General features: G+C 36.4%; 1 protein-coding gene across 2 annotated transcripts in view; it reads right to left on the reverse strand.

The window, feature by feature from the left end:
* Positions 1–18,926, reverse strand: part of LOC140135885 (uncharacterized) — a 52,310-nt gene that overhangs the window by 8,786 nt on the left and 24,598 nt on the right. For both annotated transcript variants that reach the window (XM_072157546.1, XM_072157547.1), the window contains exons 3-6: positions 17,274–17,460; positions 15,829–15,984; positions 10,148–10,284; positions 6,176–6,321 (exon numbers count right to left, since the gene is read on the reverse strand). In XM_072157546.1, coding sequence (XP_072013647.1) covers positions 6,176–6,321; positions 10,148–10,284; positions 15,829–15,984; positions 17,274–17,460 — 626 coding nt within the window. The remainder of the gene's footprint in view (positions 1–6,175; positions 6,322–10,147; positions 10,285–15,828; positions 15,985–17,273; positions 17,461–18,926) is intronic.

The following is an 18,926-nucleotide window of genomic DNA, read 5'->3' on the forward strand; positions in this document are numbered from 1 at the left end:
TGACACCTTTTTTACTGAAATCGGCCAAAAAATGAGAAGGTGCCGGCCAAAAACTTATTCGGACAGGGGGGGTCTAAGGGGGGTCTGAAAATTGTCATTTTTCATCAAAAATATGATGCGCAGTGGTTTTCCTTGCAAGATTTTGTAAGATTTTATAGTGTTAGGGTAAGTAGCAACAGCATTTAGCAGTTAGTTGAGGAGCAAGTCACTGATGTTTTCAGGTAAGGAGAGTAAATCAAATCGTTTTAGTCAACAGACAAAAAGGAAACAATACTGTTCCCCTCCCCAAAAACAAAAAGCAAACAGGCAAAAATGTGATTGTTTATTAGGGGTAAACTATATTGTGGGTTGTCTCAAGTTTGAGAGCAATGCCATGTTGGATTGTGTAATGGTAGACTCGAATCAGTGCATTTAGTGTCACCAGCGTACAGACAAATCACCTTTCTACATGTATGTATACGCCCCACAGGGTTAGATTAGCACGCGCAATTTGAATCGGTCACTACGAAATGGCATTCAGACTCTCAATTTGAGACAAGACACAGTTTAGAGGTCCAGACTCAATCTGTTTGTATGCCCCTTTTGAAGAGCAAAATAGTACACCTCTTTGACCTCTGAAAAATTCACTATGCTTCCTTGAATTGTGATAAGCCCCCAAAAAAACAAGTTTGTTTCCTGTAGCGTGCACACATTTCGTTTTTGACGGCTTATTGTGCGCATTTGATTTTTTTTCACTTACGAAGAAAAAAACCCGGAAAAATCGCAAAAAAAATATAATAAAACACTACTGGAGTAAACATTTACACATTATACAACAAACAAGCATAGTGAAAAACTACTGCTGGTTGAAAGAGGGTCATAAATATTCTTGAATATGAAGAAATATGATTTTTTTTTTTTTTTGTGTGTGTGTCGGAGAAACCCACTGTAAATTCCCATTCCAATTCGCAGCGAAAAGGGTATTTTTTCCATTTCAGGACATAGATTAAAAAACAAAACAAAAAAACCAAAACACATTTGGCATTTTGGACCTGCTACAGGAAACAAACATGTTTTTTTTGGCCTAAGTTGAACTTCATCAAAATGATTGAGTTTCTGTTATGTAAGTTTGATTCAAGCAGGTTGCCAATGCTCATGCACACTATTTTAAAGGAATTATCAGATCATTTCTGATCATTATATGTGACCTGCTACCACCAATTGAGTGCAAAGTCGCAAGTTGGTCATTTCAAGACAGGTGCACAGCAAACAAAGAACACCAACGTAGCAGCCAGGATGTCTTGAAATAATCAACTTGCGACTTTATGTTCATTTCATGGTAGCAGGTCACATATTTAGTCCAGCAGCACAACCAAATGGTCAACAATTATATAGAAAGACCGATATCATCACAATATCTTACTGAAAATAGCCTGCTTCAAGTCTACTGCAAGCCCTATACCATGCTAAATTTGACAGCCTCTCTGGCTCAATAAAAAAATACCGGAAGTAATCTTCATTCTGATTTTGTCTTCATCAGATTACTTACAACTTTGTCATTTGTCTCCAGAAATGCAAAAATCTGAATTTTGATAAATTTTAGGGTGTTCTAGTTCAGCAAATCACTAATAATCCCTTTAAGGCCAGAGTAATGGAAGACACATTCGTCCACGACCGAATTTGAGATTTTTTGATATTTATCAACACTAAGATGTATTCTTTCACTTGAAACTGATAAAATACAACTTGCTAATATTTATTCGTATTTTTGCTTGATTTATTTCACTCTTTTCAACTCTAAAAAGTCACATGGCTCAAGACAGCTTAGTAAATTGGCGGAAATAATGAGTCAGAAATGCGCTGAATGCGAAATATTGTGATTACGCAGCGATTCGCGTCAAGCGTGACGCTGGCGTAACTCTGCGCAGTATATCCAACGCAGTCAAGGCGCATTCGGTATGTTGTTAACGCCAGCAAACAAAACAAAAATTTGCAGTCAAAATGCCACTTAGATTTTTTAATTATTTTGAATTTTGGCGAACTGAAAGCAGAGATTATAGATTCATTGGTGCAAAAAGATGCATATTTAGACCATGCACCAGATACAGCTTTTACAAGTGTGAAAGTCTTACCGTTTTAAAATTTAAGGACGTTTTGTGCATAATTTTGACATTTTTTACTAAAACGTCGATTTAGTAGAGTTCACTTTTGACAATATTATGCGATTTTTGTGACAAGATAACTCGAAAAATATGCAAGCAAAGGGTAAACTTTTGCACTATCCTTTAGAGTACATCAAAGTCTAGGGAAGGTTTTTTCATTTTTCAAAATATTTGTTTTAAACAAAAATATACACCATTATGTGCAATTTTAGCTTAATAGAGTGACAAAATGGCTTTTTTCACATGTTTTTTTAAATATTACGAAAAAAGAGACGAATTTCAAAAAAATGTAAAAACCTTCCCTAAGTTCATGTCTCTTCTTCATGAAAAGCTAACTGAATTTTGTTTACTCGAACGGATTTTTTTTCTAAGTTGTCACAAAAAATTGGGGTAAAAAGTAAATTTTGTGATTTTTCAAAAACTTGAGATTTTTGAACAAATCTGACGTCACCATGGGATTCCTTGACTCATTTCCTTTCCAAAAATGTATAGTTTTATATACTTTGGACATACAATTCAGAAATAATGAAGCCCGAAAAGGTCCATGTTCTCTCCCATTACTCTGCCCTTAAGTGCAATTTGAACCACTACAGTATTTTCTGGTGGATTAGTCAATGGCAATGCACACATGAAATGATAAAGAAATGATCATGATCACACCACTCAAACAAAATTTTTAATATTATATCAAGTTAGTGTTAGTGTGTTAACTATACTTATTGTATAAAAGAGTAGGGGATCATCTGGAATGTTTATCAGCACAACCCCACTCCCAATACTAGGTTCCATGATCATACATATTTCATTAAATGTGCATGTAAATCCTGTGCGCAGTTAATATTCAATCTGAGGTAAATAGAAGAAATTATCTTTTTTGTCAAAAAGTGTCTTTTAGGCCGATCTTATACCTCTGAAATCATATGATATGGGATCAATTTCACTAAACTTTTAACCCTTCGTAACTCCACTGACCATTCGTAAAGTTACGAATACCCAATACTAGATGTAACTTTACGAAGGGTCCCTGTAGTAAATCCCTATTACTTACGAAAGGTACCATTCGTAAGTAAGTTTAGTGAAATGGAACTAACGACTCGTCATAAGTTACAAATGATTTTGAGACTTATGAAGCTTCATAACGTTTAGTGAAATGGACCCCTGATCAAGCAAAATGAGAACAATGTCTAAGAAAATCAAATTTGGGGAACAGACCAGATTTACTTGAAATTATATAATAATTTCATCTGCCTTATTTCTGAAAATGTGACATTGTATGCATGTAAAGAATGGGCTATTCCAGTTGAAATACATACACCCCCTATGGACGACATAACCACACAGGGGGTGTAGATTTCAATTACAGCAACCTATTCAGGCAACACCATTTGAAATTCACACTCCCTGTGGGGAGATTAAGGTTATGTCTTCCATTGGGGGTGTATATTGACTGGAATAGCCCAACATTGGTATATGCATGCAATATGAACGAAAAATTACAATAACAACAAACAAACGAAATGTGACATACATGTACATATGTGACACAATCTGGCCAATGGGGGCCAAATGAGGCATTTTTGAAAATTGAGTTACTGTAATTATTACATTATACAATAGGCTAGTATCATTTACCAAAGGCATGGCATGGCATATTTGGTTCTAAAGTTATGAAGTTTTTGAATGTCTATTTTCTTATATATTTCATTATTATTTAACTCCATGTTTTTACCTTTATCTCAGTTTCAAATTTGCCACCTTTGGCCCCCATGGACCAGATTGTGTCACATATGAAGAATATTGGTGTACATGTATTCAATATGAATGAAAAACTACAACAAACAAACAAACACATTTTTAAAAATGTTGGTTGATGGCGAATATGTTAGTATACCCCTTTGAGTACATGAAAGCTGTACAATTAGTGACTAATTAGCAGCATACAAGCTAGCTTTATGATTAGTAATTAATAAGCAGACGACAAAATAACTCACACTAATACTTACAACGGGATCCTACAAGTACCAGAAGAAATTGCAAATAGAAAAGCTGTGATACATTGTATGATGTTTGCATGACAAGCGGCTGGCAAGCGTAGGGATATCACTATAAACACTACACATCGTATAAGTTCTTCACACATCGTAACCATCCCATATTATGTGATCATGAGTTGGGCTGACTTTGGACTTATGATGGAATCAAGGACATACAATGTGTTGCAATTTGTAATGAAATTGACTTGTGGTACTAACACAAGGGCAACAAGAAAATAGGCCTAAATATTAAGAGTTGCATATACACTAGGAAACTAAGCCTATATTTATAGTAAATATTAAAGGTGGGTAACCTGATTGACTTCCAATATCACGATGTATAAATGTCACATTTACATGTTCTTTTTGCATGAATGCTTGAAAGGGATGACATTTTAGGTTTAAGTTTTAAAGTAAGTAATATACCAGTAGTAGAGGAAGAGCCCTAAAAGCTAAAATTATATAAATACATCATTTGGTCACAAAAACAGCACCCCATACAAATGCTTTTATTAATGACAATGCGCTATTCCAGTTGAAATCCATACAAGGGAGTGTGAATGTCAAATGGGGTTACCCGAATGGGAAAATCCAATTTAGGGGACAAAATAGTTAATACTGCATTATAGCCAAATGAGTACCATGAAACATAGGGATGCAAATCACTAGCTAACATCACACCTTCTTACATGTAGGACCCACATGAGTGGGTGACTCCATTTGAAATCTACACTCCCTGTGTAGCCATAATAATATAGATTTCAACTTTAAAAGCCCAATTTAGGGGACAAAATAGTTAATACTGCATTATAGCCAAATGAGTACCATGAAACATAGGGATGCAAATCACTAGCTAACATCACACCTTCTTACATGTAGGACCCACATGAGTGGGTGACTCCATTTGAAATCTACACTCCCTGTGTAGTCATAATAATATAGATTTCAACTTTAAAAGCCCAATTTAGGGGACAAAATAGTTAATACTGCATTATAGCCAAATGAGTACCATGAAACATAGGGATGCAAATCACTAGCTAACATCACACCTTCTTACATGTAGGACCCACATGAGTGGGTGACTCCATTTGAAATCTACACTCCTGTGTAGTCATAATAATATAGATTTCAACTTTAAAAGCCCAATTTAGGGGACAAAATAGTTAATACTGCATTATAGCCAAATGAGTACCATGAAACATAGGGATGCAAATCACTAGCTAACATCACACCTTCTTACATGTAGGACCCACATGAGTGGGTGACTCCATTTGAAATCTACACCCTGTGTAGTCATAATAATATAGATTTCAACTTTAAAAGCCCAATTTAGGGGACAAAATAGTTAATACTGCATTATAGCCAAATGAGTACCATGAAACATAGGGATGCAAATCACTAGCTAACATCACACCTTCTTACATGTAGGACCCACATGAGTGGGTGACTCCATTTGAAATCTACACTCCCTGTGTAGTCATAATAATATAGATTTCAACTTTAAAAGCCCAATTTAGGGGACAAAATAGTTAATACTGCATTATAGCCAAATGAGTCAAACAGAAAAATATACACAGGGATGCAAATTATTACCATCACACCTCCATGCATGTAGGACCCACAGAGAGTGCTCAATACTACGACACATATTAATATACTACAGTAATGCTCATATCATACTAGCACGCACTGTCATCATAAGACAAATCACTGGTAGCAGACTACTGTAAATGGGCTATTCCAGTTGAAATCCATACCCCCTATGGAAGACATGACCTTAATCTCCTACACAGGGGGTGTAGATTTCAAATAGAGTCACCAATTTAGGTAAGTCCATTGGAAATTCACACTCCCTGTATCATGCACCATTAAGGACATGTCTTCCATATGGGGGGGCATATGGATTTCAACTGGAATAGCCCAATGCATATAGTTAAAATTTGGGACTTAATTATTTTGGTTCAATCTACATGTACCTTTGTTAATTGGATGATTACATACCTCAACGTAAGTCTGAATACTTCTGCTGAAAATCATCTCAAAGCCAAAATTCTTGCCCCCCTCCTCCGAACCGGCCGACTGGAACAATGCATTGTAGAAGGCGGGAGAACGGTATTTTGTGGGGTTAAATGTACGGTCCTTATCTCCTGTTGGTGAGAAAGGCATAAAGGTCATCTTATATGTAGGTCATCTTGTCATTGCTGTTCTGGAAAAACCTCCAAACTCCAATAGCTACCTTGTGTTAAATATGTGAGTGGACACTACGAATGAGCCGTAAAACGGCAAATTGTATTCTGAGATACAGTGCAAAATGTGCCGCAAGTCGTATTCATAGGTGTCTCAATTAGGCGCGGCATGTTTCTCATTTGATAGCGTTTAAACCAATCAATAATCCTATTGCTGAAGAGGATAATAACCTTCTACATATAAAATCATTAAATAGCTCTAGTCGTTGTTTGCTTTGGCTAAATCCTGTTCAAGTGGTGAGTTACAATTGCATTGTATTTTGGCTGGGTATGCATAACCAACAATTAACAATGAGAGGACATTCCTGTACCTTGTTGTCTCGGGATGATTTGAAATGACCGCCAATTATGACTTTATTACCAGCAAAGTGAAAAGGAGACACATATAGAACAGAAAAGGGTACCATTTTGTTGAAGGACCAGAGTTCAACAAACCATAACCCCGCTTCTGGATATCGTTTGAAGTCAAATGATATACTATTTTAAAGCTTATGATATATATTTCAGAGATGCCAATGGGTTATGGAAAAAAAATCTGAAATTTGCGAACGTAGGGAGCGAAGCGACCGAAGTCTCGCCCCCACGGCCGGGGGTCCAGGGGCCAGCTTAAGGGCCCCTGGTGGGGTCAGGGGAAAGCCCGGTGAAGTTGAGGGATGAAGCCCCCAAAGCCAGAGGGTTTCTACACATTTTACACTGCAGGAGACACCATTTCTGAGGTAAAATTACATTCAAATGGATTAAAAAATAAGGTTATTTTGAGAAAACAAGCCTAGATAGCAGTATTGAAGACTATCTATTATACATGTAATATTCTTCAAGGCTTGTTTTCTGAAAATTATACCATAAAATATGCAAATTGGGTACATAAGCCCAGGCAATTTTAGCAGAATTAGCACCCCAAAAGGCCATTTTTAACATAAAAACCAGTTTTAGACTTTTTTGAAAAAAATGCTTCCTTCATCCCAAAAAAGTGGTTTTAAATGTTCAATTTCCTATACTTTTGTACATGAGAGACCATTTTCCAAAGCATTTTTTGGCCTAATAACATGGCCTACATGGCTGAAATGGATATATATAATGCGTAATATAAAACGATGATTCATCAAATTTTGACCCCCCTATTTTTTTGTTAAATTTTCAAAAAAATATTTTTGGCCAAAAAATCAAGTTATATGCCCTAAATTACTTGTTTTTGGAAACCATAGAAATACTGCTACTTCAAAAAAAAAAAATTGCCAATTTTATTTTAAAGTTGGATAAAGTTGTACATTTTAATTACTTTTACTTCTACTGAACAGCTAGCAATGTATATTAATTCAATGTGTTCCTGACTGTTCAATAGAAGCAAAAGTAATCAAAATGTACAACTTTATCCAACTTTGTAAAATGAAATTGGCAATTTTTTTGAAATAGCAGTATTTCTATGGTTTCAACCTTGAATAACAAGTAATTTAGGGTCTATAACTTGCTTTTTTGGCCAAAAATATTTTTTTTACTTAAAAAAAAAAAAAAAAAAAATTTTTTTTTTTTTTTTTTTTTTTTTTTTTTTAGAAAATCTGATTTTTTTGGAAAAATACAAAAAATCGGAATTCCGATTTAAATCGGAAGATTGGCATCTCTGATATTTTCTAAACACAAAATAAAACAAAATTGACCGGGCCAAGTTTACGGCTGATTCGTAGTGTCCAGTCACATATGTACAATACAATATATTGTATTGTACATATTTGTGGCCGTCCACCACAAACCGCTCATAAAGTCGGCATATTGTATTCGGAGTTACAGTGCAAAATGTGCATAAAGGTTGTATTCATATGCACCTCAAGTTGGTGTGACATGTTTCTCATTTTGCTAGTGAGAGTCACAATACCTTTTAAACCAATCATTAATCCTATTCTTGAAGAGGATAAAAAGCTTCTACTTATGTATAGAACTCCTAAATAGCTTTAGTCTTTGTTTGCTTTGGCTAAATCCTATTAGGGGTTAACCAATAATTAACAATGAAAGGACATTCCTGAACCTCGTTGACTTGGGGATGATTTGAAGTGACCGCCAATTATGACCATTTTGATATTTAATACCATGTGGAAAAAGAGAAATAATGTAGCAACGAAATAGTGTACCCTTTTGCTGCAGGAGCAAAGTTTAACAAACCGTAACTCCGCTTCTGGATATCGTTTGAAGTCAAATGATATGTGACACAATCTGGTCCATGGGGGCCAAAGGTGGCAAATTTGAAATTGAGATAAAGGCAAAAATATTGAGGTAAAAAACAATAAAATACTTAAGAAAATAAACTTCTCAAAACTACATAACTTTAGAACCAAGTATGCTAGACCTTTGGGCCCGTATGCACGAAAGAGTTAGACCGGGTCTAAAGTTAGACCTGGTCTTAGTGGAATTTAGTCCCAGGAGAAAGGTCATTTTCCTTTACATTTGCTTAAGTTATTTTGCATTATTTTTTAACATTGCATTTAAATCTTGAGAATTCGCTAGCTACTCTAGGAAAAAAATAAGAGTAAAGGACCATTCCTGATGGAACTAAATTCCACTTAACTTTAGACCCGGTCTATCTCTTTTATGCATACGGACCTTGGTGTTTTCAGTATATGATAGCCTAATATTTGTAGCCTTTGGCCCCCATGGACCAGATCGTGTCACATATATCATTGTAAAGCTTATGATATATATTTTCGTAACACGGAAGAAAACAAAATTGACCAGGGGTTGACTTTACAAGCGTTTCACATTTAACACATCGCACTATATCAGCTATTGGAGTAAAACTGTACATATCTAACAAATAGCATCTATTGGGGTTACAAGGTTTTGCCAGAACAATGACATTATACAGATTATTATGCTAATTTACAGCTATTCTGAAGTGTGTTATATTACATATTTCACCTTCATTGAAGGTAAAGCTTTTGGATCTTAAGTTTAAATTTCACTCATAATTCTACCCTATACAGATGAACTTTTATTGCTATTTATTTAATGGAAACTTAACTTTCCTATTTTTGCTTGAATATATTTTAAAACAGTTTGATTGTGGTACTTTAGACTGGTGAAATATTCTGTTTGAAAATTCATATGAAAATTGAAGATATAATTTGGCATAAAAATTGTATTATATTTGTGACATGATCTGGTCCATGGGGGCCAAAGGCGGCAAATTTGAAACTGAGATAAAGGTAAAATATGGAGTAAAAAACAATGAAATACATAAGAAAATAGGCATCAAAAACTTGCATAACTTTAGAACCAAGTATGCTAGACCTTTGGTGTTTTCAGTAAATGATAGCCTATTGTATGTATAATGTACTAATCACAGTAACTCAATTTTCAAAATGCCTCCTTTGGCCCCCATGGACCAGATCGTGTCACATTTGATGTGTCTGATGTGCTCTCAGGTCCCACAAAAATACTGTGCAAACATTGTTATCAGATTCCTTAAAGCAAATAAATTGCTGCCAAATCAAATTACATGATATCAGGCACTCAAAAAATGACATTCAATGAACAAGACTTGAGAACCATATTAGATCATTCAAGTTTAAAAGGAGTGCAACATGCAAACAAAATGTCTTAGTGTTCTAATAGAAACAAAAACAAGCAAACAAATACACAATGACAAATAAACAAAAGCACAAAACATGCAAAACAAGCAAACAAAAATTTACAACAAATACATCGAACAATTTTTCCTGACCACCAGCCCCTTCACCTGATTGATGGTAACAAGACTCCCTGAAGAAAAGGAACCCATCCTCCTTCAACCATGATGACATTTTATCAGCTAGCTTTAGAATTTCTTCATCCGCCAAGTACATCATCAACCAATTTGAAAATATTACATCAAAGCTGAAAACAGAGTAAGTTAGGCATTCAATAAATTTTAACAAGCACAGTATTAAACTGATACATTAAATTGTGATACAATTTGATCCATAATTTTGCGAAGCATTTCAGAATAAAGAGTTAAAGTCTATAGTATGAATTCCAATTGAATGAACGCAGCTTTCAGCAGCTGTACTCGATCCAACCGCGATCGTATATCGCGTATTTCAAATTACAACACAAACACACGACCTTGGATACAATGCTAACCAATCACGAGTGTGTTGGCATGGTTGGATTCACTTCCGCGTTATTCACACACAATTGCACACGCTGGCGTACATCGCGCAGTGTACGCAAAAAATCGTCACGCTATTGAAAGCTGTGTCCATTCAATTGGAATTCCCACAATACACACAATTGGGCTTCTTGGCGATCGCTTGCTGCTACTCAAAAAAAGCATGTGGCTACTTGCCTAAATTTGGGCTACTTTTGCCAGTGTCAAGCAGCGGCAGTAATTTAACAAATTTTCATTTCGATTTAGCCGATCCGATTTGTAAAAGTTTTGAGTCTCTAAAGCTGCAAATTGCTATTACAATGGGTTTTGTGATCTTTTATAGATCAGTGTGTACTGTGTAACTTCCCATTAAGTACCGGAAGTTTTTAAGTCAAGTGCTTTTCCGCCCAATTGTGTGATTAGGGAATCTAAAACAGGTAAAATCAAACCAATTATCCGTTATTGGAAGCTTAAAAATTGGGCTACTTGAGAATCCTTTACCACAACCTGGCGATGGCGAGCCAATTTGCTGCACCTTGGCGCTGAAAAGTTTGGCAGCACTGAGTCTAGAACCTTATAGACTGCTCTGCATTCCCTTTTTGATAAACAATTCATACCATTCCATGCATAAAACACAATCAATATCCCCAGTGACTGCCCTGTCCAGAGAAAAAAGGGACTGCTCTAGTTGAATATGACCTGTGTGACCCACCATATCTTAACACATAGACTCAACCTCTTTCATCTCCAATCTGAGATGAATGTTAATGAAGTTAAAATCAATGTGGGTGGTTATCTTAACCAATAACAGATAGGCAAGCATACATGTTTATGCATTAACCCCACCCACTGTACACTCAACCCACTTGGTCCAACTGGGTAGCTCTATCTGGGTCAGGTATATTCGTCTCAGGGAAACATGAGGTCTGTGCATAAACATTAACCAAAGCTGCATTTTTAACGAGGTAGCATCATACCCAGTATTAGAGTGCATAGTTCATTGTATATTCTAAATATAGTAGTATGGATAGCTAGCTCTTGGATCAGAACAGGTCATTGGTGGATTTTCCATAATCAGAGGGATTAGAGGGATGATAAATTAAAATGGTCTACTACAGTAGACTAAGCTTACTGATTGAGCTATAACTGAATCGCTTAGTTCTTACTTTAGACCACTTAGGATTCAACTGACACATGGTTTAATGCATCTTTACCCTGCTTAAAAAACAAAGCGATAGATAGATTTTCAAAAAAACGGTGATTAGTTGTTTGGTTATTAAAAACTTCCTTCACCCAATGGAATTTGGGGAGTCGCACAGATACTTGGTGGATGTTATATAATCGAAGTGCGGATAGGTCTGCACCAGATTCGGCTGCAACTGGCCTAGTTGATGCGATCTGATTGTGATGATTCAACATGGCACCAAAATTACAGCGCTTTGAAGACCTGGAAAAAGGTGCTATATAAATCCAAAATTTATTTATTTTATTTATAGTGTCCAAGGTTGCAGTGTATCCAAATCAAATCAAATATATTATCAAATTAGGGGTTCATTCATAGGATTGAGGGCATGATCCCTATTTATGCCCGAGGCATGAGCCGAGGGCATAAACAGCGATCATGCCCGAAATCCTATGAATGAAACCCGTTCATACATACCCAACATTCTTAGCAATTCAATACAGATGAAAATAATATGGGTTTACAAGTTTAAATAACATTTCCATACCGTTTTCCTTCATAAATTGGAAGAAAATTAGTAGGCCTACTTGCAGGAAGCAGCTCGGCTCATGAGGTCAACGGCTGGGAGTCAACGCGTGATACGCGTCATCTTTTGCCCTCCAATTTGGTTTCTTACAAATTCATCAGTCTTATGTTCTATCCACGATATTCTCAGCGTCTTCCGCCAGCATCACATTTCAAAAGCCAAGATCGTTTTCATATCTTTCATGCCAGCCATTAGTATATTATAAAATGTGTAACCGTGTGCATGTAATACCAGACAGTACATGTACAACATGCACAAAGAGTACGGCACCACGTTTAATTTGGTCCTATAGAACTATCGGTGCCCGGTTAGGTACCGATGACTCTTAACATCGCTTCCTGGAGATATTATAAATTGTATCAAGCATAATAATTACGAGTTGCATACTGTTATTGTTTTTCATTCAAATAAAAAACAAATGCACTGTACAAATATTCAGGGTACGATAAAAAGTATCATCGGTACCTCTTCGGGCAGCGATAGCACTATAGGACCAAAAAAATTTTGTGCCTACCTACTCATGCAGTTCTGTAAATAGTTTTATTGTTAGTAAGTCAAATACAAATCTAAAATACACATAAGCTCCGAAGGATTGGCTGCATACCAAGGGGCACACTTACTTGCTGGCTGAGCAGCATTTACATCTTGCACAGAAGTGTTCTGAAGGGTGTAGGTTCCACAAAAGCACGACTCTTTCACAAAGAGAAAACCGCCCTCCCTCAGCCACAGAAGTATATTATTGCACAAATTATTACTTTCTTCATCAGAAAGGTACATCAATAACCAATTGGTGAATACGATGTCATAACTGGAAAAAAACATTGACAAACATGGACATACATGCCTGCAGTCCTGCATACATCTCCACAACTTGGAAAGAAGGAAGGAAGCAAGGAAGCAAAGAAAGAAAGGAAGCAAAGAAAGAAAGGAAGCAAGAAAGAAAGAAAGAAAGAAAGAAAGAAAGAAAGAAAGAAAGAAAGAAAGAAAGAAAGAAAGAAAGAAAGAAAGAAAGAAAGAAAGAAAGAAAGAAAGAAAGAAAGAAAGAAAGAAAGAAAGAAAGAAAGAATAATCACTGGTGCAATTTTGAATCACCGACAAGCCTGTCGATAGCCAGCCATGAATATATTATAAAATGTGTAACCGTGTGCATTTAACACCAGACCCTAATAGCCCATAAGGTGATATTTAGTACATTTACAACTTGCACAAAGAGACTACCCATGCAGTTTTATAAGCTGTCACTGATAGTAAGTCAAAAAATCTAAAATATACATTAACGCTGGGATTGACTGCATACCAAGGTGCACACTTACTTGCAGCAATTACATCTTGCACAGAAGTGTTCCGAAAGCCACCGGCTGGACAAAAGCACGACTCTCTCACAAAGAGAAATCCACCCTCCCTCAGCCATAGAAGTATATTATTGCACAAATTACTACTTTCCTCATCAGAAAGGTACATCAATAACCAATTGGTGAAAATCCTGTCATAACTGGAAAAAAACATTGACAAACATAGATATGCATGCCTGCACACACCTCCCCTACTTATCAGATCAGCAAACATGGACCTAGGATTTTCCAACCGAGGATCTTTTAACTTGAACATATCTAAGCAAGGACATTTTGAACCTGAAACTTTAACCATGGACCCACTTTGAAGCACAGTAATTTATAGTATGCTATATGCATAAATCCACAAGCCTGGGTAAACTTCACAGGAATTCACTGACCACTGTGGCCAACACACACACACCGACATCGCCCGGTTAATAATTACATTATACAGCAGAGACACTGAAATGAATACCGGGATCGATACACGTGAATGTGCTATGCACGATTTGATATTCAGACGATGAATCTTTGGATACGGGTTAGAAAATGATGAATATCTCCGTAATTTATTTAGTCTAAAGAAGCCAGATTTTGTTCCTTGCACTTGAATATATGTGTTGAACGGATATGATAGTTGCTAGCTTGCGTCTTGAGAAAGAAGCTTGCGTCTTGAACTCAAAAACCGATTTTATATGTGCCGAACTATAGGGCAGCGTAGGCTAGCTCCACTCACTCGTGGCCAAAGCAGATGACCATTGACCTCATCATGGCGTATACATGCTCACTCACACACAGAGAGGTTGATTACCAGGCTATTGTCAGTAGCCTTACTCGGATGTCCCTCGGCTCATTATGCGTGTCAAAGGTCGGAACAAAATGGCCATGCGTGGCTGTGGATTCAACCTACCATATGCATGGCGATTTCTGCCATGAAGATATCGGGGCGATGACACTGTGCAACACACACCTTAAAACCATTTAGCATCATTTATAAATGCAGCTCTATACTGGCACAGAACCCTAATCTGCCTGCAAGTGATATAACCAGGGCAAACAGGATTGGCTCCCAAAGTTTTGTAAGGGTAGACCCAGGTAATTTCAAGCTATACTTTGATCAGCTCGTAATCGGCGGGCCTTATAACATCACAGATTAATATCAATATATTTGATTTGAAGAACTGTCCGTGGAAACTTGACAGAAGTAACACAAATTATTAATTTAAGTCCCATACTTTGTCTATACTTTGTCTATACTTTATTTAACTCGGACAATATAGATCAGACAGTTCTACTATTGCACTCTTTGTTTTCGGCGTAGGTAAAAGCCTAACAATTCCCGCCGATTACGAGCTGGTCAATTATTGACACATGGATTGTAAAGTGTGGTCGTAAGCCGTCCAAAGTAAGAACTAAGTCAGCTCAATCAGTAAGGAGTTAGTGAGTGCTTGACAGTATGATCAAGTTTGAGCCGCCACAGTGTCGTTTCTGTTCTTGTGGAAAAATTTCACCACAACAGCAATGTGTTACTTTCCTTAAGCTTCTAAGTACTGTGAAGTTATAAGATCCCCAAATCTTGCATTTTCTTGAAATTAGTTAACACAGAGCACATAATAATATGCATTTGTTTGAGGAAATTTAGCCATTCATTGATGATACATTGATTTATAATTTCTTTGAACATAAATTTTATTGCTTTAGTTTTACCAATAAATCAATTTAGTTAATGAGCTAAATATATGTGACATGATCAAGGGGAATGAGTCACATGTCGGCCCTGGTCGAAAATGAGTTTTATACATATTTCTAAAGAGGCCATTTAGAGCTTTCAGAAACTGAAAACCCCATGTTGATACGACTTTTCTTTGTGAAGTTACATCAATTTATCAATCGCTGAAAACAATATAAAACAAAAGAATTTTAACACTTTCTTTGCCAATATCTCAAAATCAATATTAGCGACATCCGACTCATTTCCCTTGATCGTGTCACATATATGATGCTCATCATTATTACCAATACTTTCCTCATATAAAAATTCATGCTACTTTCATTTTGCAGAATGTGACCTTCAATTGAAACCTTTGTTCAAGTTTTATTTATTTATTTTTCCGGTATTTGGAGTATCAGTAAACCAAACCATAGTTGTAGGGCAATTATAGGAATGAAAATCACTAAATCTACCAACCTATTTTTAGGCAATTCCAGTGTGGTGACATCAGCCTGACGGAAGTCAATATTGCCCAGATGACCATGTTGCTCTTTATTTTTACTGATGAACTGTTCCATAAAATCTACAGCGGTTACATGTGAGGCCTCCTGGGCCAATTCACCTGTGAAGCGTCTGAAAATGAGATATTTTAAATCATCAGGTACAACAAAGACGAAGAAAGAATTATTTTAGCCAAATAGAAACAAAGGGAGGAAAAACTTATGTTATAGAGGCCATCAGCCTTTCGCCATCTTGTGGGTACAAATGATCTGTGTGTTCATGCGTCGGACACTACGCACAGGGCACAGCTTGCCACGCAGCTGTTATCACGCCTCAACGCGGCGGTGATTTTGCTGCTCACGCATGGAGATTGAACGACCATCACAGCGTGTACCCACAAGGTGGCGGCATATGACGTCACGCTGACGGCCTCTATTCTTTCAGTCCGGGCTATTCCATCTATTGCCCTTACCTATTTCTTACGTCTGTCAAAGGGACACCCTCACGAAATCCCTTCAGGGCCTTTCAGTTCCAGGCAATTTTCTCCACATAGAAAATACCCATTGCCTTTTCTTTTGTAATTATTCAGAGTTTATTCCAATGGTAAGAAATCAACCTTTTTGAATTGTTTCCCTGGGCCTCAAGGAAGAACAGATGATTAATTGTGTTTTCAACTGATTAAGAAGAAATAAAACAAACAAACAAATAACAGGGATTCATTTTTGTATTGCGATTTCCCCAATTAAGTGCAATAGTGAGTGTCCCCTTGGTGTCAGAGGGTGCAAGGTGGAACAGCCGAATCCTGGCAAAAACAAGCAATGCAATAAAGTGATCCATCACATGTGTACCAACTGGACCATAATGGCCTCATCCTCAATGGCATAGTTCAAAACTTCATTTAGACAACCATACATAAACTACATGTTGATACAGATCAATCAACAGGCTGGGAAATAAGAAGCACCGGACCAGGGTCTACTTTGTGAAGAAAAAAATAGCCCCTGGTTCACGGGGTTTTAGGCTTTTTTCAATGAACCAGGGGTTAAATGGCCCCTGGCCCCCACTTATTTCCCAGCCTGCAAAAATAGGCAAAGTGAAGTCCCAGTATCACCCATTAATGAGGGACAATCATTCCATCGAATACGAGAGACAAAATTGCTACGCACACCGCATATTCTTACGGTAAAGCAACTCAATGCGCTATTGCGTAACACAAAGGCAAGCAATATATTGCTGGTGTGATTTGTTAGGGCCCTCAAAAATATGCAAGAATTCTCAGCATATAAAGCACAGGGACTTTGCCTATATTAGTGAATGCATTATTTTTTCATCTAATGCAAATTTTGCAATCATATATCACAAGATCTGACCTTAAGTTGTGGAACATTAGTTTTAATTGTCCCTTTGATCTAAAAACATACCCAATGCCTGCACCAAGTTCCAAGACTTTCTTGCCACCAATATCAGGGAGCAGTGCCAATACTTCCGGTCTCTCCTTCTTATCAATAGCACTGGCACCACTCATTAACATCATCTCATCCAGGGAAGCATCCTTGGCATGTTCCTTCCAGAACTTTGTCATGTCCTCACGCACTGCTTCCGATTTTTCTGAAAGAGAATGTACTTCAATGATTAGAGTGAAATACACTTGGTGATGGAAACTTTTCACAGGTTAATTACATAATTGTGGTGGTGGCCCCCCCCCCCTACTTGGCTCTCATCCCTGGTAAAAATAATAACATTTAAAAAAATATCCACTTTGGGGCACAAAATACAAATCGCAGGAAAAATGTTACATTCTCACCCCCCCCATTTTGATTAGCATGGTATGAGTAGGGGTTGGTCAACCAGAAACACACAACACACAAATATATATTTTTTTTTTAAATCATTAATATTCAATGGACCAACAGCTGTTTTATTTGTCAATGCATAGATCATAGATTGAATCTTGCCATTTACATGCTAATTGATATCGAATTTTATTTAATTTTTGCAGGTTTTTTTTTTTGGGGGAGTACTAATTCGTGGGTACTAAGGGTTGGGAGTTTAAGTATTAGGGCCTACAAAATGTATTAAGGCAATTAAAACAAATCCTTTGTGGTGTTTATGTATAAAGAATGGATGATATTGCTGGTGTTCAAATTACTTCCCACTTAAAATCGGGATTGTGCATTGTTCTGTCAGAAATAAAACAGTGCATGCATTGATGCAGTTGACCTGAACCAAATCATCTATAGTCATTCTATTCTAAATAACAGCAGTACTCACTGTACATGTAGATGATTGGGTGTATAAAAAGTGGGTGTATAGAAAAAAACAACTTATAAGGTCAAAAAAAAATAACAGCTCACGAGTGGTTTGAAAACAAATGCGAAATGCGATTTTATTTTCATTTTTTATTCCCGACTTTTTTCATGGTATTTGGAGAAAAAATTCTGATTTTCGCGGATTTTTCTGGAAAAACTATAAAAGAATTTTTTTGAAATAAAAAAAATTCTGCATTTCTTTTTTCCCGAATCTCACGATTTTACAAATGCGCGCGCGAGCTTTGAGACCTAAACACAATACCATCAACTGACTGAAATAAGACACAGTTGATTAGTTACATAAGTGTAGGTCCACTCCACATAAAGATAATGGACACACTATCACTATCAGTATTTAATCTTCAAATCTTCACCTTGAATCTTTTTTTAACAAAGTCTGGTAACTGTAAACTGAAAGTTATACATGTATCTCAAAACCTGAACTTAGAAGCATGTCCGAAATCCAAATTTGTCTAAAATTTTTTTTTTTAAATTGGTGGACTAAATATATATATTACTATCAATCTTTAAATAAAATGCCCTTCAAGTAGTGGAGATAATAACCAATGCTGGCTCTCCACCCCTTGAAATATTAATAATTATAATGTAGGGCCATTTTCTGATCATTCATGTGATAAAATATTACATGTTAATCTGTTATAAATGAATCAAAACACTTTAATTTAAATATTGGGTTATATAAAGGTCATGAAAACATTAAAAAACAAAATATGAAAAAATACTACATCAACATTTTATGATGAT

This window comes from Amphiura filiformis, chromosome 16 (genome assembly GCF_039555335.1).
Source record: "Amphiura filiformis chromosome 16, Afil_fr2py, whole genome shotgun sequence".
Lineage (NCBI taxonomy): Eukaryota > Metazoa > Echinodermata > Ophiuroidea > Amphilepidida > Amphiuridae > Amphiura > Amphiura filiformis.